Source organism: Schistocerca serialis, chromosome 9 (assembly GCF_023864345.2).
Source record: "Schistocerca serialis cubense isolate TAMUIC-IGC-003099 chromosome 9, iqSchSeri2.2, whole genome shotgun sequence".
NCBI classification, from domain to species: domain Eukaryota; kingdom Metazoa; phylum Arthropoda; class Insecta; order Orthoptera; family Acrididae; genus Schistocerca; species Schistocerca serialis.
Genome location: NC_064646.1, coordinates 93,226,291 through 93,253,536, shown reverse-complemented (window position 1 = coordinate 93,253,536; position 27,246 = coordinate 93,226,291). Strand labels below are relative to the sequence as shown.

General features: G+C 37.6%; 1 protein-coding gene across 1 annotated transcript in view; it reads left to right on the top strand.

The window, feature by feature from the left end:
• The window catches only part of LOC126419391 (uncharacterized), a 211,532-nt gene that overhangs the window by 70,099 nt on the left and 114,187 nt on the right, over window positions 1-27,246 (top strand). The window contains exon 5 of the mRNA XM_050086579.1: window positions 16,440-16,577. Coding sequence (XP_049942536.1) covers window positions 16,440-16,577 — 138 coding nt within the window. The remainder of the gene's footprint in view (window positions 1-16,439; window positions 16,578-27,246) is intronic.

Here is a 27,246-nt window from a genome sequence, read left to right as displayed (position 1 = left end):
CTAACTAATTTATTCTATTTGTATATGGCATTTAGTATGAATTTTTATTTGCTTTAGAAGATATAGATAATTTTGATACCCATAACGCACTGTATCATAGTTATCTAAAACAATTCTTTTATCATACTGAAATGAAAAGTCTTTCGTAATCTGTTTGTTGACCAGATTTGTAGTATCAACATCTCTGGTTATCTGATTGTATTCTAACTGTATCTTTTCTTTAACTTCACTTTCTATTAACCTCATCATCGATTCACCATTCAACTTTTGAATATTTCTGCAATTTAGAGTAAAGCCTTTTACTTTCTATTGTGTCTTATTGTCTTCTCATAATAAAAACTTTTTGGTCCTGTTGAAGCCCAATCTGTAATCCAATTATTTCGTAATTCATCTGTCCATTCACCTAACATACAACTTGTTTCCACAGTATTTTTACCATCATCAATATATACTACAGAATCGGTATCCAAATATATGACAGATCCTCCGAATTTATCTAACATATCGTATAATCTAAGTCTTGCATTTGATGAAGTGAATGTAGCAATGAAAATATTAGTAGCTGCACTGTTTTCCACGTAATGATACTTGAAATTATATCTCATTTAAATCATTTCCTCTGTGATAAAATTCACATCTAAGTTATCTAATCAATCATCCAACAGTATCTCATAAAAGCGTTATAAATTGGTCACATAATCTGTTTGACTCATATTTTTCCTTTGCCCAAATTTGCCCCATAATGAATTAAGACAAATTTTAGCAACAGCTCGTTTTCCAGGCTTTTTCTTCATTCTATCATGATCCAAGTCAATATTCAGCTTCTCTTTAACTTCATGACATCCAGTCTTACAAATTTACTGTCTATGATGGACACATGTCCAGATCATTTGCTCTCAAAACTCCGCCATCTCTCTCCCCTTGTCCACCACTGCTGGCAGCTCACCTCCAACTGCTATGTGCTGTTCACATCCAACTGCCCAACACTACAATAGCGAATATTGCAGCAATGCCAACCAGCCACAGACTGCACACAGCACAGTCAGTGATTTTCATACAGAGTGCTACGTGGCGTTACCAACATAAAAACCTAAACAGCCTGCTTACATAGCCCCCATACTCCCCACAACAAATTTTACAAATTGTTTTGGGCAGTGGCCAATACAGATTTGAAAAAAAAAATTCAGAATTACAAATTACAAAGATATCAAATGCACACACTTATTGATGCAATGTTGGTCAAAAGCAAAGATTTTCTCACAGTCCAGAAATACAGTCCTGATCATTCATCACAGCAGTAACTGCAGTTTTTTTTCAAAGTCTGAGCAGTAAAAGAAAAAGCACACAGAACTAATGGATTTCCATGCGGTCTTGAAGAAGTAGTGTTGTCCTTCCAACAGAAAGACTGTGCTGTCTCTTGACATGCTGACAGGTAATGGGCCACAACAGAGCAAACCCATAACAAAGTCAGCCGAAGTTTTGAAGAATATTGCTAAGTAGGTCATCACAGAGCAGACCCACTGTAGTCCTGGTAGAGATGGCCAGCAGCCATCTGTTGCGACTCTCCAGGTGCACAATCACCATTGAAGAGTCTTGCGGACAATATAGCAAGTCCATGAACCACCACTTGTGCACTCACAAAAATTTTTTTTGAAATGTCCTTAGAACCAGCAGTGCTGTTAACCAGTCCCTTGCTGAATTATTAACACAAGTGCAAACACTTACAGTCCCCAACTTCTCACATACTGTGCATATACTACGACCAACAGAAACGTGTGCAGTGAAATGTATACTTCAAGTCACTTAATCTGATGAACTGGTGTGTTACAATTTTATAACATGAGAATACAATTACAAAGATACAGAAAACATCATTAAAACTTAATAATACAGATAACATTTGTAGTAGTACAGGCTGTACAAAAGAATAGAAATAGACATATATATCAGTGTTACAGGAATTATGACATAAGTAAATATGTAAAAGATCAGAATAGCTTTCGAAAATAATGTCTAAACGTCTTTACAAGGTAAATAACATATTATTAGAAAAATTTTACAACATAACTCTTATCAGCTAAACACATAAAGAGAGGAAAAACACAAATACACAAGAGTACACAAACATGTAGCGGAATAACACGAAAGGAAAGGACAGGGTATGTTTTCAGCGTAACATTTGGTACTGCAGTCCAACCCAAAACTTCATTCCATAGATCTTTCGTCTTATTTCAACATTTGCTCTTGCAAAAAAAAAAAAAAAAAAAAAAAAAAAAAAAAAAAGATAAATAAAATCCTATCTAACCCTGCTGTCCCTAAACCCTACTCTTTTGTTCATATCCTTTCTCAAAATAATTATTTCTCATTGTACAATACTCATTTTTGCCCAAATCTTTTTCATGTAACTTCTCAATGCATTCTTTCCCTATTCTTCATAGCGAGTTTCTTATATAGTCTACCCTCTCTTAAGCTAACTTAAATCTACTGAGCTCAGATATATGTACTAAGGGACGAGGGAATGCAGCAACAGATAACAAATTAACACAAACAGCAATGACAAAAAATGCTAATTGGCAAAGCTAGTAGCAATAAATATAAATTAGCAATGCAAATGCAACATTACAACTAATACGATCCAATGTGCAGCACCAAGAAAAATAAATCAGTAGTACAACTGGCTTAACAGAGTAATACAAAGACAAATTCAGTAACACTATGCCTGGCAAACAGCAGCAGCAAATGCAATAACTTACATCTATACATGACAAAGTTCAAGCAGAACAAATATAACAGTAAAGATAGGAAATGTCTAATAACTATGTCACATGTTAACACTAGAGTGATGCATCACCTTGTCCTATTCTACGAAACAAGTTACCAATTCATTGAAAAAATTATCTTTGCAATTCCTGTGAAGGGAAATTTCTATTTGTGCTCTCTTTTCTAAGAAAGTACATCATAAAATTATTCTTACTGGGTCTGTAGACAGAAGATATTGATATTAGTACATCTAATAAATTTTATTTTAACCATTGCTGCAGTGCAACTAGAAACTAGATGTTAAACAAAATGAGCAAATATGTACATAAAGCAAGGCGTGAAACGTCATTCACTAGGCAAATGGCGTCTCCAAAGGCAGTAAAAATATATCTCAACTAGAAAAACTATAGATGTAAAATTTTTCTCATCATAAATTAAGAGCTCCACAGTGTAATCATATGTTTTGAAGAAAGTCTCTTCCGGTTTGCTGCCGATACTACAATCAACTTGACTCGATATTTCGGCAATCCAACTGGTCACCATCTTCAGGAAAATGCTGCTTCTGCTGATGAGTCCCGCTGAGAACTGACGCCAGGTTGCAAAACGATGTCCTATATACGCCACCGTTCAGTACACGGCGCATGCGCCGCCCATCACGGTTTCTGCCTTCCGAAACAGGGAGGTGGCGCCGCCCTTAGTGAAACACTGCTGGCAACGATGTATCGCAATCAAGGCCCCACCGAAGAACATTCAGTTTTGATGCGAGATAATACAGGATTCCACGTTTTGCTAAGAGGAAACCCATTGTCTCTGGTGATTAAATTATCAGCCATCCTAATTTCAATCGCCTCTTTGTAGACACTGTTCCAAAAACCGGAAATGTTGACAACCACAACAGTTTCCTCAAATTTCATTTTGTGTCCCTCATTTAGGCAATGTTCTGCTACCGCCGATTTTTCCGGCTGTTGTAGCCTCGTATGACGGCGATGTTCTACACACGTGTCATGCACGTGGGAATAGAATGGCCAACGCAAGCTTTCCCACATTGACACGGGATTTTTGTACACCCCGGGCAGGCGCGGCTCGTAATTAAAGGCTCTGAGGCGGAGCCGCTCCAAAATATATGTTAAAGTAAATTTCGCAAGAACGTATTACATAATTTAAATTATCAGGACGAATTTCGCATATTTCTCATTCCAATAAAAACAACGACGGTCAACGTTTTTGGAACTGTTTGTATCGATAGATGTTTTCCGAACGGTTAGTAGTGTTTAGGCTGCGCCTTGGAACATCCGGAAGCTGCATTTAGTAGCGATTTGGGGGCGTGGCTTCTACATAGTACTGCTCTTTATGGGCGACCCGAAGGCTTAGAGCTTGCAGCCTAGGGGTGTCATACCAACCACCACACGTTTTTCACGTTCCACTATCTATGTAATAAAGGAATGTAGAGTGGACGAAACTTCGCTATCCAGTCTCTGTCTCTGCACATCTCTATTACGCTTCGATGCGTCATTAATTGACGTTTAGTATTATTGTTTTGATAATGTTTTACATAGTTGTTTTGTTTCTACCATTGGCTACTTTATCCACATTTAGAATAAGTTTGCAAATATCCCGCAAGAGTGCACTAGACTACAGTAACATAACAGTACTGCCATCTAGAAAGAGTCTCATAAGCGATTAGAGGACAAAGCGCGCGAAATTTGTCCCGTTACTTTACTTTCCTTGCTTGCTGATGCCGACTGCTTTTGTTGATATTTTGCAAGATTTTAGTGAGTTTTACTTGCTTGTGAATATCTGCGACATACCGCGAGTGTGAAACCAGCGCAATATGAATTCAGTGTGCAATTTAACAGGCAAAAACTTGGAACACGGCCATAGGATGAAAGTGAAAGAACTTGGTGCACCCAGACCCGATCTAACGATCAATCACGAATAGAAACAGTGCAAATCTAGGCAAGGATACAAACGCAGTCTTAATAGAGCAATGTACGATGCAGCTGAGTGGTTGTGTGGTTGTGAAATGAAAAATGCATTTTTCTGTTTCACCTGTCCTCTTACAAATAGTACTGATAGTGCGTGGACTGAAACTGCTATCACTGACTTAAAGAAATTTCACGAAGAGGTGAAAAGACATAATTCCAGTGAAAAACATTTAAATGGTTTCATTGAGTTTTCAATGCTAGGGAAAGTGGACATTATGTGCCAATTATACGGAGCTTACCGCCTTAATAAAGATATATAATTAAAATATATATTATATATAATTAAAATGTTTAAAAAAATCGGTATATGAGGGTAGACTGATAGACTGTATCAAATTTTGCGGAAAATTCGAGCTTGCCACGACGAAACAGAAGATTCCAAAAACCCAGGAATTTTTCGAAGATTAGTCAGTCTTATGGCAGAACTGGACTGCGTCTTGAAGCAGCACATTGAGAAATCAGAAAACCGTGTTTTCTTAGGCCTATCGAAGACAATTCAAAATCAACTCCTGGACTCAATTTATGAGGTATGCCTCAATTCATCAGGAGTGAACTGTCGAAGGCAAACTTTCTCGCAATAGAAGTTGATGAAACTACTGATGTGCAAATTTGTCACAATTTGTCCTAATAATTCGCTATGAGCTACTGGGACAAATAAATGAAAGATTTATTTCCTTTGTACGAAAAGTCACAATACAGACGATGTAACTGCAGCTCTTCTCTGCGAGCTAGAGAAAATGAATGTACATGAAACACCTGAAAAACTGATAGCTCAGTGTTACGACGATGCTCCTGTAATGAGTGGCCATAAAAGTGGAGTTCAAACTCAAATTAGAGAAATGTACAGGAATGCTCACTTTATTCACTGTTACGCCCATCAGTTTAATTTAATTGTTGAACGTTGTGTGACGGGCAATGAACAAATGCGGATCTTCTTTAGCAACTTGGAAGGAATTTTCACCTTTTTTTCCCGGTCTTCTAGCCGTGCAGCCATTCTTGACGAAGTAATGAAGAAGCGTATTCCTACCTGTCCTCAGTCCAGCAGATGGAATTTTAAATCACGGAGCGTAACCACTGTGTACAAATACCAAAAGGAAATTGATGAGCGCTTAGAAAGAATTATTGATGATTATGATGATGATGACAGTGATTACAAGACAATAAATAAGGCCACGGGACTGAAGGGTTTCCTGCAAGACGAAGATTTCCTCTTCTGGTTAAAATTTTTTAATTCAGTCGTGTCTCATTGTGACATTCTCTTTAATCAACTGCAGCAGAGGAATATTGATTATTTCACTGCCTCGTGATGACTGGGTGTTGTGTGATGTCCTTAGGTTAGTTAGGTGTAAGTAGTTCTAAGTTCTAGGGGACTGATGACCATAGATGTTAAGTCCCATAGTGCTCAGCGCCGTTTGAACCAATATTGATGCAGCGAAAACTGTTGAATATGTATCGCACTTTGCAGATTCTATCCAGCAAATTAGGGCCTCACTTGAAACTGACGATCACTGGGAACAGGTAGAACCAACTGCAAAACGGGGACGTTTCACAGAATCAAGAATAGTGTGTGCACAAAACGTTTGCGACCTCATCACAACTCAGATCAGAGAACGATTCAGTTTCAGTGATAACTTATCGATTACACAGCTGTTTGATCCATCGTCGTTTGCAAAACATCAAACTATTTTTCCGGAAAAAGAGCTTAAAATACCTGTTAATTTGTTAAATTTACTGTCTTAAGATCTACGTCATGAGCTGAACGTGTTGTACAGCCGAAAAGATTTTATGAAGGCGTCAGGTGCTTTGACCTTGTTGAACTTTTTTTACGATAACTATCTGGCTAAAGCTTTTCCTGAAAGTGTAAACCTTTTGCAAATAATAGTAACCTTCCCTATGACGACCGGAGAGGCAGAACGCTGCTTCTCTACGTAAAAGCGAATGAAAACATTAATGTGCAACACTATGAATGAGGACGGACTTTGTGCGTTTGTAATGTGTTCCCTAGAAAAAGAATTACTGAATCGGCCAAATTTCAATGAAATGGTCATAGACCGTTTTGCTGCACAGAAGGAGAGACGAGCTGACTTCGTCTATAAACAAATGAATTGAGGTAAGTAAAAGTGCGTTCATCATTGATAAGAGGTAATTTCTTTATATGAAGTCCTACTTAACCTATTAAGTGAAGTGAGTGAGAAAGGGTAGTGTCATGTTTAGCTAGTCATAAACGTGATGACAATTTCCGAAACGAATCACTCTTGGTACCAGTACAGAGTGTTGCGCTACAGTGTCACATTTTGTGTACTTCAGCACAACAAACCGTACTAAAAATGACGTATTTTGGAGAGATCTTTAGTGCGCTCTTTCACATACATTCATATTTTCATAATACACAATAAATACGAACTGTTCGCTTCTCAAACACGTGAATTAATACGACAGTTGCACGGATGGCTCATGCCACCCAGTCACAGCACAAGACCTGTGACGTCACCAAAACATCACAGTATCGTCATGCAAACTCGTAAACTTTGAGCTTTGGAGGTAAACTGCAATAAACGCCTTAAATTTAGAACTGAAAAAACCAAAAATATTAAGCAGCCACAAAGTTAACATTCGTCACATTAGAGATCTCTCCAAAACGCGTCTCTTCATATGATTTGCTGCAAAGTGTCAGAAAATGTAATGATGACATATAAAAACACTAACCAAGTATTTTAGCTTCTAATGATATTTAATACCTGATTATAGAAGATACAGTACGTAAAATTATGGTTAGAGAGTGATCTGCCACCCCTCCCCCCCCCCCCCCCCCGAATTCTTAGTTGTTTATGTCAAACTTATCTGTAGCGTAACCCGAGGTCAATGTTGGCTCCAACCGATAAATGTCGCAGCCTTCCCCAGTATAGAAACCATGAGGCCTGCCTGAACCCGGCTTTCCTAAGCCCCAAATCATCCTTCACAGAGCAGAGCAAAGCCCTAATCTTAGAAGGTGGACGGAACTCACTCTTAATGTTAAAATTCCATAAAACTCATCCAATATTAAACGATAAGCCTCCAGGATAAGGAAGAAAGACCACAGATCTATGTTCCTCTTCGTACACCTCCGGAGATGGTCCAAACTCCATAGCCCGACGAATCTGCTTCTCGGTGTATCCATTTTCCTTAAAACTGGACGGATTTTAAGGAATTTTAACATTAAGAGTGTATTCTGTCCACATTCTAATCAAAACTGAACGTTACTTGGTGCAGCCTTGATTGCAATATATTGTTGCCAGCAGTGTTTCACTAAGGGCGGCGCCACCTCCCTGTTTCAGAAGGCAGAAACCGTGATGGGTGGTGCATGCGCCGTGTATTGAACGGTGGCCTACATAGGACGTCGTTTTGCAACTTGGCGTCAGTTCTCAGCGGGACTCATCAGCAGAAGCAGCATTTTCCTGAAAATGGCGACCAACTGGATCGCCGAAATATCGAGTCAAGTTGATTTTCAGATCCGGCAACAAACCTGAAGAGACTTTCAAGACTTATTATGCCGGGAAAGCCTACGTAATCACATATGTTTTCAAGTCTGAGTGTGTCGTATTTGCGATGCTTTCTACAAAGAAATGTCAATAGCGAGGATAAAGGCCTCTTTCTTTCTCCACCTAATGGCTTTCTTTTTTCAGGCGACTATCGCTCAGCTGGGCGCCCACAACACATTACATCACGGTCACTTACCTTTCTTACCGAAATTTACAACAGAAGGTTCCGCTACAATGACAGTTTGATGTTGTTGTTGTTGTGGTCTTCAGTCCTGAGACTGGTTTGAAGCAGTTCTCCATGCTAATCTCCCCTGTGCAGGCTCCCAGTATGTACTGCAACCTACATCCTTGGTCTCCCTCTACGATTTTTACCCTCCACGCTGCCCTCCAGTGCTAAATTCGTGATCCCTTGATGCCTCAGGACATGTCCTACCAACCGATGCCTTCTTCTAGTCAAGTTGTGCCACAAACTTCTCTTCTCCCCAATCCTATTCAATACCTCCTAATTAGTTACGTGATCTACCCACCTAATCTTCAACATTCTTCTGTAGCACCACATTTCGAAAGCTTCTATTCTCTTCTTGTCCAAACTAGTTATCGTCCATGTTTCACTTCCATAAATGGTTACACTCCATACAAATACTTTCAGAAACGACTTCCTGACACTTAAATCTATACTCGATGTTAACAAGTGTCTCTTCTTCAGAAACGCTTTCCTTCCCATTGCCAGTCTACATTTTATATCATCTCTACTTCGACCATCATCAGTTACTTTGCTCCCCAAATAGCAAAACTCCTTTACAAATTGTAAATAGACTTTCGCACCCTGTATTTTACCCCTGCCACCTTTAGAATTTGAAAGAGAGTATTCCAATCAACATTGTCAAAAGCTTGCTCCAAGTTTACAAATGCTAGAAACGTAGGTTTGCCTTTCCTTAATCTTTCTTCTAAGATAAGTCGTAAGGTCAGTGTTGTCTTACGTGTTCCAACATTTCCACAGTTTGATACAAATAAAATTTCACAAGTCGAAAAATTACAGTAGAAATGTGTAGAAACAAAATATTATAAATATAACAGTGTCCAAAAAATTTTGGCCGGCATTGTGATACATTCATGCGTGTACACACATTTCATAATTCTTAAAGTACGATTCTTGGTTTCCAACATCCTTTTCCACAAATCAGAGTCCTTAACCTCTACTCATTAGTCTTTACCTTATTACACATATACATATTCGTCAACATTTGCTCATATTTATAAATATGTAGTATAATCAAATTCCTAATATAGCATCAGCTTATTGATCATAAACATACCTCAACAGCATAAAACACATTGCTTTAAAACATTGCTTTAAAACAAGTGTTCAGTGCATAGTGGTGTGGAATGGGGAAAAAACCGCAAATTGGCGTTCATAAGAAGAAGAACAACACCAAAAACGCTACAGGAGCGTAATATGTAGGAAATTGTCCACGCAACCTGCCACTGATAATGCCTTGCAGAAAATAAAAGCGAAACGCGTATGGCACTAAAATTGTTTTTAATTCAGTTGCTGTCAGATGGTCCATAAGAAAAAATTATTAATATACCGTAATTTATCTCCTTTCTTTCTTTAAACTCTTTCAACTAAGTATACATCTGGATATCTCGTTTTCTGTAGCTCTTGTTCATAAAAATTACCTTCGATATCTTTCAATTTATATGTGATCGGATTAGAATGAAAAACATCTTCAATTTCAATAATTTCTGTTGACCAATTTGCTGTATATCCTTTTTCTAAAAGGCCTTTAAGTTTACTACTTCTAACTTTATCACCTTTTTTAAATTTAGCCTTATCATTAGGCACAATGATGTCTATCTTATGGTTCTTTTCATTAACTTCTATTGGCTTCATTTTTATAGTTTGATGAATTGTTTTACTGTATTTACCAATTAGATCTTTAAATGTAACCATTTATAATTCTTTGTAAAGCAAATTTCTTCCACATCTTTTCTATAAGTGTTTTGTTAAATCGTTCAACAACAGATGCTTTTAATTCTGAAAAAGTTGAATAATGATTAATGTTAAATTTCTTCATCAGTTCTTTAAATTCTTTGTTATAAAATTTTTTACCATTATCTGTTTGCAGATTTTTTGGTCTCCTGGAACTGAATATTTTTTTGAATGCATCAGCCACATTATTACCTGTTTTATCTATACTAGGAACAGCCCAAGCAAATTTTGAAAATACATTGAAAACAGTCGAAAAATATTTGTATCTTCGATTTACGTTCGAAATTCCTTTCAAATTGCCTGAATCCATTTCGACTAAGTTGGCGTGTCATACATCATCTAGATCGAGAGAAGTTACATTTCTTCATGTAAAATATTTCTCATTGGCTTATGTAATTCATTAATTATTTCTTCACGAATATTACCACTTACAAATTTTCTTTTGCGAATTTACTTTTCGTCGTTTCACAAATTGTACAAAGACCTTCAGTTCTTTGTCTACCATTTTTTGTTGTTACTCCGTGTGGATTATGTGTATCAGTAAATTACTTACACTTAAAACAATAAATGTGATAGTCATGCAAAGTGTGGTTGTCCATTTTTATATACATAAAATTTATTAAACTTTTAAATTATTTCACCAAATACAATTATATTTACATCCACAGGAACAGTTTTAATAGAATCTTTCAACTTTACAGTTAGAAAATTTGGAAAAACAAAGTTCAACATTTTCTTTTATCAAATATTTAATTTTATTACCTGTATTTGATTCTATTTTATTTAGATTATTATCAGAATATATAGTTCCTGATTCAATAAATGTATTGGCATAAAGTGAGAGATCAGAACTTGTGAATAGTGTGTTCATGTCATCCATAGTTATTTGCTTTTTAGTTAAAAGATTCATTAATCCATCAGTTCCTTCATATGTTCTATTACCAATTGTTAATTTATCGCCTTCAAATTTAACAGGCAGTTTACCAACAAATTTAAATGTACCAGCAGGCTTTAATCCAAAAAGTTTATCTTCACTATGATGTATTCTAACATTCTTTCACTTATGTTTATTTCTTTAACATCCTTGTCTTTTAACTGTTTTCTTTCATCATAATTATCTAACAACTTTGTTATTTCCAACTCACTTAGTGTATAATCTCTTTTATCACTTTCATAATGTTTAATTGCTGGAATATCGTTAAATTCATCAAAATATTAAGGAACCATTTGTTTTTCAACTTCACTATTTTCTTCAATAGCTTTCAAAACATTGTCACCCAATCCTTCAATTCCTTGTTTTACTTGTTCAACAGCATCGATAACTGGTTGATCTTCTTTTTTAAATTTTTCATACTCTGTTCTTGGCTGTTTTTTCCATTTTTTAAACTCTTCTTTTAACTGTTCTGTTACTCTCCTGTTCTCTATGGCTTTTTTTAACCATTTCTGGATCGTACTTTGCAAACATTTATTTATAAATAAAAATCATTGATTAAAATATTTATGTTGTTAAGAAATGTTCTATTTTATTTCTAAACTTATCTTCATTTGTTTTTGTAGACACATCTGTTCTGAAAAATCCAAATTCATCATTCCAACATTTGCTACACATTTCTTTAAAGTTATCAAACTTTAAATCTCCACCAACAAATTCGTGATGAATAGGATTTAAATTTGTTTCATCTTGTCTAAATATATTTAAAAAATTAGGCTATCTCTTACTAATTGTTTTGGTATTTTTGAGTAAGTTTGAGCAAAGTAAAAACAATCTATTCCTTTATGTCTTCCTTTAATAAAATATTATCTAACGATATCTTGATTTTCTAGAATGAAGTCATCAAATACAACAACTGAATTATCTTCACATTTATCTATTGCAATGATTTCTTCATTATTTCCAATGTTTGTAGCTATCTTTTCATTGTGGTTGTACTCAATTTTTTCTCATCCTTTCATAAATTTCAAGTATTTTGGTTTATCTAAACTTTTTGAATAAACATACAAATGATTAATTTTATTCCAATTTAGCCATCCAGGAGTTAGAATATGATTATCAATCATTAATGTTGTTTTTCCACATCCACTTGGTCCAATTATTGCACATCTAATAGAATTTGGTAAAAGCTTGCCATATTTGTTTTTCAACTTCATTCCTGGAAGTCTTATTTCTGGCTCCCAATCGGTTTTGATCATTTATTAATAAAAAATTTTAATAGTCAATTAGTAGATTGTTTCAACTTAGTCATAAATCATCAGTTCTCTAAGAAACGTTGACTGTGCCGATACGAGATAGTTTTAGTAGTGTTTCATTAGTTGGTTTTTATTCAACTTTCCTAAACCTGAATATTACATCCAGAAATAATAAACTTTACTGCAATGGAGAAACGATAGAAATTACTGTAGGTCAGTATAGTTTGAAAAATTTGAAAAAAATTATTCATTCGAAGTAGCCAAATATCCACATTAAAGTAGATGAAATTTTAAACAGAATTATTATTGAAAGTGATGTAAAATTATATAAGGATATAGAAGATAGTATTGGAAGTTTACTTTATTTTAGTAATCAAGTTGTTTTACCTAATGAAAAAGCTGTAGCTAAAGATATTCCTAAAATTATTCCATTTGAACTAATCAATATAAATTTCAATCTTGGTGATGGAATGTATGTAAAGCATAATGATCGTTTTCACAGAGAAACTAATATTATTGCTTCATGTAAGCCTGATGCAGAATTTGGTTGACCAATAATTCATGAACTGATTTATCCTGTAAATATTCCTATTTTTGATCCAATTCAGGACTGAGAAATTACTGTAACTGACGAAAATGATATTTTAATTAACTTTAATGGTGCTTGTGTAACAGTTATTTTAGAAATTTGCTGATGCTAATATTTTTATTCTTAAATAAATCATGAACAAAGTAGAAAGTTATCTGTTTTATTCATTCCCTGTGAATGAAAAGACTAAAAATAATTTGAATCTCCCCTACAAGGACACGGACATTAATATAAATATTGGAGATGGTTTGGCTTCATCCAGATCTTGCTCTCTTGTACATGAATTTCAGTATTATCAGAAGTGATGGTACAGATTATCCAAATTATGATGGAAAATCCAATAAAAAGTTAACTGATAATTATGTAGCAAGACTACAAAGAAAGGTAACAATATTTGGTCTAGAATGGAATTTCCACTTATTTCTTCATCAGCACTTATTCGATTAACTTCGACTATAGCCAATGAGTTATCCATGGAAAGGCATATTCTTAGATATGGAAAGTTAAAAAGTAAGGAAAATCAAGTACTTTATCCATTATAATTATTTGGTGGATTTTTTAAAGATTATAAAGAATAAATGTGGGAAAGAGTTTTAAAAGTTATTTTTGCATGGAAATCGAGTGCTGGAGATGCAATTCTTCAATGGTCTGATAAAGACCAAGTTGGAGTTGAAAATATAACTACACTTCTAAAGGAGGGAAAAATTGTTATAGAATCAATCTAAATTAGTATCCCGTTGTTAAATTTCAACCACAATATTTGCTTGGATTAGAACAAGATAGACTTAAAAATCCAAAAATTCCCATATCTTTCTTTGAACCACAGACTGTAGAGATTGTTGGATTAGATGAAAAAAGAAATGTTGAGTTAGATGTTACAAATTTCTATAACTGTCCGGAATTTTATATGCCTTATTTCATCTTCGTTGCTTTCCAGACGAAAAAGAAAAATAATCAGTTATTTGACTCTTCCTTATTCGATCATGTTGAAATACAGAATATCTATATTAAAAATGGCAGAAACGAGATTTTTCCTCAAGACATGTGGAATCTAGATCCGCCAAATAATTATTTAAAAGCTTATGATGCTTTCTTGGATTTTAAGAGAACTACACAATTGAATGGTGATGTTAATGTGAGACCATTCAGCTTTATTGAAAATTATCCTGTCTGTGTTATAAATATGTCTAGAAGAATGAATGTGATAGCTACACGGAAAACTACAATGAAGCTGTGTGCAAATTTAATGATAAAATTCCGAAAGATATACTTGTGTATCAGGCAATGTATGGTAAAAAGAATTTGACAAATGATTTGCCGCATATAATTTTAGTAAAACATTTTTAATAATTTTTTTGATTTTTGTGGCTTGCATCTGTAAGTGACTAGTTGAAAAGTTTACAAGAAAATAAGGGTTTGAAAATAAGAGTTTATAAGAAAATAATAGTTTGTAAGAATAATATTTTGTAAGAAGATGAAGAGCATCACTTGCAGAGAATACACTAGCGCACAGAACCACATGGAACCTGCCTTAGGACTGTAGAGCACAAAAACTTTTTACAGGTCCACCCAGTCATTTTCTTCGTATGTGGGAAATAGAACATTAGTTCACTGTAAAATACATTTTCCTTATTAATTAATTTTATAGTCTGTTAATTTCAAACTATCAGTATTCAGTCACTACATTCGTTGTTAAATATTACCTGCACGTGAAACCAACAGCACAGTGTAACCTGCAAGATTAAGGTGTCTCAGGTATCTTCCAGGGACGTGAAGTCATATCTAACTTTCCACTTTATGCTTACAACAATTAAAAGTCTTAATTTCCCTAGTAATTACATTAAATTTGATGTTTAGATTTACAACGCTTGACTATTTCTAAGGAAAAGAAACATTGTTGGAGAGGAATAATCACAGGCGATGACGAACGACATGCACATTTTGCACCTGTTATTTATTCGAGCTACCAAAATGCGGAGGAGTTCTCGGAGGATATTGTCCCACTCGTCTCTCAAGGTGGTTTACAGTTCTTTCAAGATTCGGACGGCTGCTGTTCGTTGACAAACACGTCTGCCAAGAATATCTCTGGCTTGCCCTATAGGGCTTTGAGCAGAGGGGTACACAGAACATTCCATACGTTCAATACCTTAATTTTCCAGTGTGTGCAGTACCTCGGTGCCCTGTCTGGGCGGGATTTGTCACCCATAAACAAAAAAACGGGACCCACCGCACCCTTAAACAGGTCCTAAATAATCTCCCTACAATCCCGATGTGCCGTAATGTTACCTCGTGCAAAGACATGCAGCGGTGTTCACCCATTGTGTATGATGTCTACTCACACGAAAACTCCTTGATCATGTCGATTACGTATATGAACATTCCGCTGTGACTAACATGTTCCCGGCTCTCTACACTGTAACTGGTGGGCACAATCACTTACACTGTCAAATGGGATTCGTCAGAGAACACCACTCTGCACTATAGTTGCTGACCCCAAACAACCAGTTCCCTACGATGACTAACTCTTTCTTGACGATGGAGTGGATGAAGAGAGTTCCATTTAACAGGCTTCCGAGCATACAAAACATCCTGATTTAATCGTAGCGAAATGATTCTGGCAAAGACACGCTTGCAAGGTGTGCCGCTACCAGTGTAGGAGTGTGATATTTGTTCCTTTTCCCTACTAGGGCTTCGTATCGATCTATCTGCTCATCACAGACTGCCAGCACTGAAATGGTGTCTTTCAGACATGTTGCCGTACCATAAGGAATGTCGCACTAATCGGCCATACAGCAAACTTCTTAAAACACCATAGTGCACGTACTGTAGAATGTATACATATCGCTATTGCACAGGCTTCGCTGCAGTTAACACGCCCTTTCCTCTACATTTCCTTTTACTGTCATTCGTCAGGCAATTTGTCGGTTGTTCCGTAGCGACTGGCAGTTATTGATTAACAGGTCTCAGTTGTTCAAAAAAATGGCTATGAGCACTATGGGACTTAACATCTGAGGTCATCAGTTCCCTAGAACTTAGAATTACTTAACCCTAGCTAACCTAAGGACATTACACACATCCATGCCCGAGGCAGGATTCGAACGTACGACCGTAGCAGTCGCGCGGTTCCGGACTGAAGCGCCTAGACCCGCTCGGCCACCACGGCCAGCCGTCAGTTGTTCATCAGCAACCGTCAAGCAGCGTATTTTCAGAGGTGCTACCTGGCAAACAAGCGAACATCGTTTAGGCTGTGTCATATACCGCATAAAAATCATGTTACGTCAGCAGCATTGCATTACTTACTGCCCCGTGATGACATAAAGTGTTCGAAATCAATACTAAATTCCACTTGAAGTACCTTGCCTTCTGTAACATGGGGATGCTGTTTTAATAACCGTTTTCTTTTCTAGGAGGAAATCGTCTTTTCGAAGAAATATTTTGTGTGCCAGGAACGACCTTCATGAAGGGGTGTAACAGATGTATGTGCAGGGAGACTGGCACGAGTGCATATTGCACCGCAAAGGACTGCTTAGCGCAACTACATTCATGTAAGTCTAAGCATGCAACAGCTAGAGCGATAATATCCCCTAAACAGTAGAGGTAAGTTTAACAGATAACCTACCATATTGTCCTTTCTTCTTGCCAGTGTTTTCCTTACACACTTTTTCTCATCGACTCTGTGCACGACTTTCTCAGTGAATACCTTACCAGTACACCTAATTTTCAACATTATTCTGCACCACCACATATCAAATGCTTCCATTATCTTCTGTTCCAGTTTTTCCACAGTCCATGTTTCACTAACATACAACGCTGCGTTCCAAATTTACATTCTCAGAAATTTCTTCTTCAATTTAAGGCCTTTGTTTGATATTAATATACTCCTGTTGGTCATAAAAGCCCTTATTGGCAGTGCTAGTCTGATTTTTATGTCCTCCTTCCTCCGTCCGTCATGGGTTATTTTGCTGCATAGATAGCAGAATTCCTTACCCTCATCTCCTTCGTGATAACCAATCCTGATATTAAGTTTCTCGCTACTCTCATTCCTGTCACTTCTCATTGCTTTCGCCTTTCTTCAATTTACTCTCAACCCATATTCTTTAGTCATTATACTGTTCTTCTTCACTCACACTGACAGGGAATTTTATCGCTGATGTCCTTTGCCCTTGAATTTTAATTCCAGTCTTGAACCTCCCTTTTATTTCCATCATCGCTTCTTCGATGTGTAGACTGAACAGTAGGGGCGAAAGTTTGCATCCCTGTCTTATACTCTTTTTAATCCGAGCGCTTCGTTCTTGGTCTTCCGCTCTTATTGTTCCCTCTTGGCTTATATGTCACGCATAAAACGTGACATGTAAGTTCTGTTTCTTTTTGTACTGTTAATCAGTTTTCAGTCTTGAAATTGTATTTCTAAGTTTTTACATAAACAAAATGTTACCATGTGTGCTGCTGTCAAATAAAACTTTGCCTGTTAGTTCACGTACTAAATGCTGTTCATCATAACATTCAGCTGACTATATTTTAAATGTTAAGTAGCCTACGTATGTTGATGCACTACCAGATGGTACTCTTGTGTAATGTTCACCTTCCCGCAGTTGCTGTTCCTACCTGTGGTTTCATATGTATTAGCAGCCCATAGTGGTTCCCCTTCTGTGTATTCTTTTTTCAATTTTTGAAGCCTTTCTCGCTTGATACTTATCTTATACGTGACATATAAGTACTGTTTCTTTACTGTACTGCTAGCCAGTACCTACACTTTTATATAAAAATATTTTTCCCATAATTTTGTATCTGTGTCATAGGCCAATTTGAGTATTTAATTCCTGATGAAGGGACTCATAGAAGTGTTGAACCCTGGTCAAAAAATTTTGTGACCGAGGGCTGTAATTGCTTTAACTTCAATGTGAAGTGCATGGCAGGCGGTGCGTCATACTTACCAATTATTAGGGTGTTTTTTCATTCCATTTATGTATTTAATATGGAAAGAATGATTATTTCAGTCTATCCGTGCATGGCTCAGCAAGTCTATTCTTGACACTACGTTCCCATGGGAGGGATAAGTAGGAGGCTGTACTATATTCCTAGAGTCATCACATAAAGCCGTTTCTCTAAACTTCCTGAGTAGACTTTCTTGGAATAGTTTCTATGTTCAAGAGCCTGCCGGCTTAGTTCTTTCACCTCCCCTGCCCTTAGCTGTATACGTTCAATGTCTCCTGTTATTCCTACTTGGTATGAGTCCCACATACTTGAGCGATGTGTTGTCAACAATATCATTTGTAGACTGATTGTATTCTACCAACTAATCGAAGTCTGCTTCCTGACTTTACCTATGAATGAACCTATGTGATTGTTCCATTCCATTTCTCTAGTAAGTTTTACACCCAGTTATTTGCATGAGTTTAAAGATTCCGACTGTGACTTACTAATGTTATTACATTCGTAGGACACTATGGGCTGTTTTGTGAAATACCCAGTTTTACATTTCTGTACACGTGAAACAAGTTGCCAATCTTCGCATGACTTTAAAATCCCTCTGACTAATATTTGTACAGCTTTGTTCGGACTGTACTTCGTTGTAGACAACTACATTATCCGCGAAAATTCTGTGGTTGCTATTTTCCATCCATGTAACATCATTAATATACAATGTGAACGGCAAAGGACCCAACACACTTCCCTAGGGTATACCCACAGCCACTTCTACATCTGTCATGACACTCTCTCCAAGAAAACATGCTGCATCTCCCCTACCAAGGAATCCTCAATCCAGTCACAAATTTCGTCTGATACCCTACACGATCATACTTTTGATAATAAGTTTAGGTGTGCTTCTGAGTAAAAACCCATTTCGAAAATCAAGAAATACTGTACCTATGTGACTACCTTCGTCCATAGGTCTCAAGATGTCAAGTGAAAAAAGTACGAGTTGCGATATCTCCAACATGAGTGGGATTCTTAACTATCTTCTATATAGTTTTCAGAGAAGGCATTTACTATCGTTATACAGAATATCTTGTCATGCCCAACACTAACAAAACTTTAATTGTCCCAGTTGATTTTCCTATGATTCAAATATCCTTCAACAATTACAGTATGGTTAGGGAAATTATGAACAAGCGAAGTGAGGTTTTCTCTATTGTTGTAGGTTACACCAAGATATCAGTCTGGTGATCGATAGAAGGACCCTAATCATAATGTTATGCCCACGCTTGATACTTATTGTTGCCAGAAGTATCAAACATGCAGCTGTGACTTCTATATCAGTGGATTTGAATTTCTTCTACACTGCAACAAATACACCACGTTCATTACACATTTCCCTGTCCTTTCGGATATGTCTAAGTTTCCCCAAAGTTTTAACCACTGTCAACTTCAGGCTTTAATCTGCTTGCTGTACCTAGTATGTTATAAAGATGTGTGGGAGCTGTTGCTCAGCCTGTATATTGCTAGATTCAGAAGCAAAAAATTATTTACGTACCTAACAATCTCACAACTGTAAGTAATAGATTCAAATGAATTCATATAAAATATAGGTTACCATTCCTGTACCTGACTAGATTGTAATGACAACACACATTTCGTCTACATTCATGTCCATGTCTTAACTTACCAACTGACAATATTGCTCAGTGTTTGCTGGATTCGAAGTCAGTTATTACAATTTTAGTCATTTCCTCGGTTGAAATGATAATTAAATGGACACCCTAGCTGCAAACAGGCGTTGATGTACTTCATTGGGGACATACTGAAAATGTGTGCTCTGACCGGGACTCGAACCCGAGATCTCCTCCTTACATGGCAGATGCTCTAGCCATCTGAGCCACCGAGGGCACAGAGGATAGTGCGCCTAGAGGGACTTATCCCTTGACCGCTCTCCGTGAGACGCACTTTCCCAACATGTCCACACCACTACATCGTGGTGCGCCTTATAGATGTTTGCCCATCGTACTTGTGGCAGATTAATGAACCAAGTCCCGTAAGAGTTCGGGCACAGCGTGTGCGTTCGCACAAGAAGGTCAATGGCCGGTAAATCATATTTTAACTATATATGGCGATAGTATCTGTTCCCGAAAGAACGGATACCATGCAGCTCTGCTGGAAATGAAATGATAATTAAATGGATACCCTACCTGCAAACAGGTGTTGATGTACTTCATTAGGAGCGTGCAAGGGATAAGTCCCTGCAGGCGCACTATCCTCTGTGCCCTCGGTGGCTCAGATGGATAGAGCATCTGTCATGTAAGCATGAGATCCCGGGTTCAGGTCCCGTTCGGGGCACACATTTTCAAAATTCCCCAAAGAAAGAAAAATCAACGCCTACATGGTCATCTACGGTAACTGTTCTTTCAGGAACAGATATTGCCATCATATATGTTTCCTCGGTTGTTCAATACAACAGTATCTGAGGCGGAATATTCACTGCTTTGGACACAAAACTTACCATTCTGTAAATTTACCAAATTCATTAATTTGTAGATGCAACTGAATGATTTCGTCTTAAAATTCACTGATTTAGATACATCAATGATTGTTTTCGACGTTCAGTTGACTGATTTAGATAACAACTCGGTGATTTCAATGCCAACTTGCGATTCCGACATACAGTTGATTGATATTTATGCATAATTTGTTGATTTAGACTCAAAACTAACTGCTGACAATGTAAAATTTACTGGTTTCGAAAGAGAATTTGAATCCAACGGTAAAAAGGAAAATGTGCTTCATTTATTACTGCACCCACAATTAATGTTATTCCCTCGGTCCTAAGAACAAGGAGCAATGTGTTGAAAAGACTTAAGGCGGTCCCTACTAAAGAAATTGCTCTTCAAAGTAGAGTTAACATGGAAAACAGGCGGCAGAAGAGATCGAGGTAGTAAAAACATAAAGACAAGAGTACTTTGCAAAAACAGTTGTAATGGAGAAATAGTAAGAACTGTTGCTAGAGAAAGAACGGAACACTATTGATGTGCAAGTATGGCTACAAATTATTATTTTAAACATAGACTATGGGAAATCTAGGTAGCACAGCGGGATACAGAGCATCTGATGGAAGGAATATTAGCACATGTAAAGAACGAATATTAGCATTTGCAAACGCGACCGGGAGATCGAGGGATAGTAGCAATGGCGAGTTTTAAAACGTGTAGGGCAGGCAAAAGGTCAAGAAAAAATAATAACTGTATTGCAGAGACTTTTAGAGACGTTGCTCCTTTAAGTGCAGTTAATGTGAAAAAAAAAAAAACTAGAAACTGTAGGAGAAGTATAAGGTGCTAGTGGGAAAAGAACAGGCCACTGGGGATGTGCAAGCAAATCTTACTGTAAACACATTGAATGGAACAATTTGTAAACGATAGGAAGGGAGGGGTGACATGCAATACTTGCATTTACAGGAAATAGCAATGGAGTGTGCGATATGTTGAGTTTTGTCTGTAAGTAGGTGTTTTGTATATTGAACAACTCTATGCACGTTGCTTGTTAAAAAAATGTTAGTGTTGTTATAGATCCTTGATCGTAAATGTAAAAGTTCAATCCTGAATCGAAAATTAAAAGAAGTACGTGTACTTTATCAAATTACGTAACATTTTTGGTATTAAGCAATTGTGTAGCACTGCTATTGAAGTTCATTTGTTCTATGGCAGTAAAAGATACGCATATGAGATGTTGGTTGCACTAATGTTCTGGGTGTCAATATGCATGCAGTGGCATGTCTTGTCTATGGAGTCTCTATAGTGCATTTGCTACATCTTCCAAATGATCTGGTTGCAAAACTCATTAATAATGTGACATGCAACAAGAAATACACATTGGCTTACATGTTTCCACGGAAATGTAAGACATGTTTACACAAGCTTTATTTATGGTCGCCTGTGGATCTGCGAAATATCTAAACTCTGCGCATTTCGGTGGAAGAGTCTGTGAAGCTCTACAAAATTTACAGAACTTCCAACAACCAAGTCCGGTCGCGGAAACGGGGAGACACTCGGCTCTAGTTTCCAGAAACACGAATCTCATTGGTGGATACACGACTACTTGCTCATCAGGTGCTCTGTGGCTACCCAGAGAAGACTGATGCTGATCTAGTTACACCAGATTTTAAAAAAATATATATATTAGACTCTAACCACACAGTTAATAAGCTACTGAAGAACCAACTGCCACGCACTTTGGAAATGTTATCTGATAAGATCATGAACTCATCAGGGGCTTAGAGTTCGAGGACCAGGGCATTTAACTTGAATAATTTACTTAAATGATTCCTGAATGACAGATTACAACCATAAAACCTATTGAAATCATATGCAATTTACTCAAAACACATTAACCACGAGATTACAAAAAAAAAAAAAACACTTTATAATGGATTTAGATAAATAAATTAAAACAAGGATCAGAAAAAGGAATCGTTGTTAAATTCACCACCAGCATGATACTGGACAATTAAAGCCTAGAATAAAGATTACGAAATACGTTTTCAAACGTGATGAACAATATGAGGCCAAACAGAGCAAACAGCACATCAAAAAATGGAGGAAGGAACAGAAAGATTCATCACCAGACCGGTGAACTCCGATTAATTAACTCAATACCGGAACGAAACCGTAATGGTTACGAAATAGGTCCTCTTTGAAATAAGACTTAGATTGCAGATAACATGCCTACTAGTGAGTGAAGCGCGTATGTTAAATTATGAAAACTGAAAGTGGAAAGACGGGAACGAACTCTACTTCCTCCATTATAGCACCATCACCGAATTCGGGAGTGTGCATTACAGGTTCCTGATTACCTTCGCAAATACCATTAAGATTAAAGAATAACGCCGAAAACTTGGCAGAAGACCGAAGTCAAGAAAAACCCTTGAAAGCGCGGAATCCGAAAGAGAAAGAACATCCGAAAGAGAATGTGAAATAGCATCGAAAAACGGAAAGCCTCTCTACTTTTGATACCCTTCCTACAGACCTCGGAAAAGCACTACGCACAATCGTACCAGCCAGCACCAGGAAGGGCCAAAGTGCTCATCCAGTGAGCCATCTGGAAGTCAGATCACTTACTCCTGCCATCACGTAGAACGTGTATCCACCAATGTTATTCGTGTTTCTGGAAACGAGAGCCGAGTGTCTCCCCGTTCCGCGACCGGACTCGGTTGTTGGAAATTCTGGAAATTGTGTAGAGCTTCATAGACTCTTCCACAGAAATGCGCAGAGGTTAGATATTTCGCAGGTCCACAGGCGACCATAAATAAAGCTTGTGAAAACAGTCTATCTAAATTAAACCACACAGGGATAAAAGGAAATGAACAGCTGAGGAACACGCCGAAAGTTTACCAACAAGCAGAATTCTCATTTCTACCGTCACTGGTTTCCCGAGCTGCTAAAGTCGCTGGTTCCAACGCCATTGTTCAAGGTACGTGCAGGATAATCCACGGGAGACTTGCTCAGCTACCTGTGGGATCCAAAAGAATGTAATCTGCGCTCTGAGTGAAGTGCAGCTCCTCAAGAGCTTGAGAAATGTTCCACCGGTTTCTGTTCTCAGCGAAGAGCAGATCCCTTGACCAAGGCCAGATGCTTTGAAGAGAGAAACTACCACAATAATTAAATATTGGATTAGGTACAGACCTAACCTCTCATCTAATAAGCGCACAAAACAAGTGAGAAGTCATGAAATAGAACCGGAAAGAGATAATAAATGGAGCAAGAGGTTCCTGCATGCAAATTCACAATGTAAATCGGACAAAATGTGTGGAGAACTAAAACAGGGCGTCGCCTAATTGAAGATTTGGATCTTCTGTGTACTCTATATTGTGTTAAGAATACAGTCACATATTCTACTGTACGGTAAACAAAATATGCCATATAATATATCCGTTTGCTAAAAGTGGTTTCCTACAAATAGCGTTATTGCACAGGTCTTAAGGGAAAATATTCCGGAGGTAAAATAGTCCTCCATTCGGATCTCCGGGAGGGGACTACTCAGGAGGACGTCGGTATCAGGGGAAAGAAACCTGGCGTTCCACGGATCGGAGCGTGGAATGTCAGATCACTTAAACGAGCAGGTAGGTTAGAAAATTTAGAAAGGGAAATTGATAGGTTGAAGTTAGATATAGTAGGAACTAGTGAAGTTCGCTAGCAGGAGGAACAAGACTTTTGGTCAGGCCAATACAGGGTTATAAATACAAAATCAGATAGGGGTAATACAGGAGTCGGTTTAATAATGAATAACAAAATAGGAGTGCGGGTAAGCTACTACAAACAGCATAGTGAACGCATTATTGTGGCCAAGATAGACACGAAGCCCACAACCACTACAGTAGTACAAGTTTATATGCCAACTAGCTCTGCATATGACAAAGAAATTGAAGAAATGTATGATCAAAGAAAATAAAATTATTCAGATAGTGAAGGGAGCCGAAAATGTAATAGTCATGGGTGACTCGAAATCGGTAGTAGGAAATGGGAGAGAAGGAAACGTAGTAGGTGAATATGGATTGGGGCTAAGAAATGAAAGAGGAAGCCAGCAGGTAGAATTTTGCATAGAGCGTAATTTAATCATAGCTAACACTTGGTTCAATAATCATAAAAGAAAGTTGTGTACATGGAAGAAGCCTGGAGATACTGACAGGTTTCAGATATATTATATTATGGTACGACAGAGATTTAGGAACCAGGTTTTAAATTGTAAGACATTTCCAGGGGCAGATGTGGACTCTGACCACAATCTATTGGTTATGAACTGTAGATTAAAACCGAAGAAACTGCAAAAAGGTGGGACTTTAAGGTGATGGAACCTCGATAAACTGACTAAACCAGAGGTTGTACAGAGCTTAAGGGAGAGCATAAGGGAACAATTGACAGGAATGGGGGAAAGAAACACAGTATGCAGTCTGGAACCGCGAGACTGCTATGGTCGCAGGTACGAATCCTGCCTCGGGCGTCGATGTGTGTGATGTCCTTAGGTTAGTTAGGTTTAAGTAGTTCTGAGTTCTACGGGACTGATGACCTTAGAAGTTAAGTCCCATAGTGCTCAGAGCCATTTGAACCATTTGAAACACAGTAGAAGAAGAATGGAAAGCTTTGAGAGATGAAGTAGTGAATGCAGCAAAGTAGGTAAAAAGACGAGGGCTAGTAGAAGTCCTCAGGTAACACAAGAAATATTGAATTTAATTGATGAAAGGAGAATATATAAAAATGCAATAAATGAAGCAGGCAAAAAGGAATACAAACATCTCAAAAATGAGATCGACAGGAAGTGCAAAATGGCTGAGCAGGGATGGCTAGAGGACAGATGTAAGGATGTAGAGGTTTATCTCACTAGGGGTAAGATAGATACTGCCTACAGGAAAATTAAAGAGACCTTTGGAGAAAAGAGAATCACTTGTATGAATATCAAGAGCTCAGATGGAAACCCAGTTCTAAGCAAAGAAGGGAAAGCAGAAAGGTGGAAGGGGTATGTAGAGGGTCTATACAAGGGCGACGTACTTGAGGACAATATTATGGAAATGGAAGAGGATGTAGATGAAGATGAAATGGGAGATACAATACTGCGTGAAGAGTTTGACAGAGCACTGAAAGACCTGAGTCGAAAAAAGGCCACGGGAGTAGACAACATTCCATTAGAACTACTGACGGCCTTGGGAGAGCCAGTCCTTAGAAAACTGTACCATCTGGTGAGCAAGATGTGTGAGACAGGTGAAATACCCTCAGACTTCAAGAAGAATATAATAATTCCAATCCCAAAGAAAGCAGGTGCTGACAGATGTGAAAATTACCGAACAATCAGTTTAATAAGTCACGGATGCAAAATATAACGCGAATTACTTACAGACGAATGGAAAAACTGGTAGAAGCCGACGTCGGGGAAGATCAGTTTAGATTCCGTAGAAATGTTGGAAAACGTGAGGCAATACTGACCCTACGACTTATCTAAGAAGTTAGATTAAGGAAAGGCTAACCTACGTTTGTAGAATTTGTAGACTTAGAGAAAGCTTTTGACAATGTTGACTGGAATACTCTCTTTCAAATTCTGAAGGTGGCAGGGGTAAAATACAGGGAGCGAAAGGCTATTTCCAATTTGTACACAAACCAGGTAGCAGTTATAAGAGTCGAGGGACATGAAAGGAAAACAGTGGTTGGGAAGGGAGTGAGACAGCGTTGTACCCTCTCCACGACGTTATTCAACCTGTATATTGAGCACGCAGTGAAGGAAACAAAAGTAAAATTCGGTGTAGGTATTAAAATCCATGGAGAAGAAATATAAACTTTGAGGTTCGTCGATGACATTGTAATTGTGTCTGAAACAGTAAAGAATTAAGAAGAGCAGTTGAACGCAATGGATAGTGTCTTGAAAGGAAGATATAAGATGAACATCAACAAAAGCAAAACGAGGATAAAGGAATTTAGTCGAACTAAGTCGGCTGATGCTGAGGGAATTAGATTAGGAAATGAGACACTTAAAGTAGTAAAGGAGTTTTGCTATTTGGGGAGCAAAATAGCTGATGATGGTCGAAGTAGAGAGGATATAAAATGTAGAGTGGCAATGTCGAGGAAAGCGTTTCTGAAGGAGAGAAATTTGTTAACAGCGAGTATAGATGTAAGTGTCAGGAAGTCGTTTCTGAAAGTATTTGTATGGAGTGTAGCCATTTATGGAAGTGAAACATGAACGATAACTAGTTTGGACAAGAAGAGAATAGAAGCTTTCGAAATGTGGTGCTACAGACGAATGCTGAAGATTAGATGGGTAGATCACATAACTAATGAGGAAGTTTGAATAGGATTAGAGAGAAGAGAAGTTTGTGGGACAACTTGACTAGAAGAAGGCATCGGTTGGTTGGACATTTTCTGAGGCATCAAGGGATCACCAATTTAGTATTGGAGGGAACCGTAGAGGGTAAAAATCTTAGAGGGAGACCAACAGATGAATACGCTAAACAGATTCAGAAGGATGTAAGTTGCAGTAAGTACTGGGAGATGAAGAAGCTTGCACAGGATAGAGTAGCATGGAGAGCTGAATCAAACCAGTCTCAGGACTGAATACCACAACAACAATAACAAGGGAAAATGCTATAAATTGCTACTATTCCCACAAAATAATGTTAATGCATACATGAGCCGTGCTTGGGTAGCACAGTCGGTAGGGCACTTGCCGACGAAAGGGAAAGTTCCCGATTTCGATTCTCGGTCGGCACACAGTTGTGATCTTCCAGGAAGTTTCTTATCATCGCAC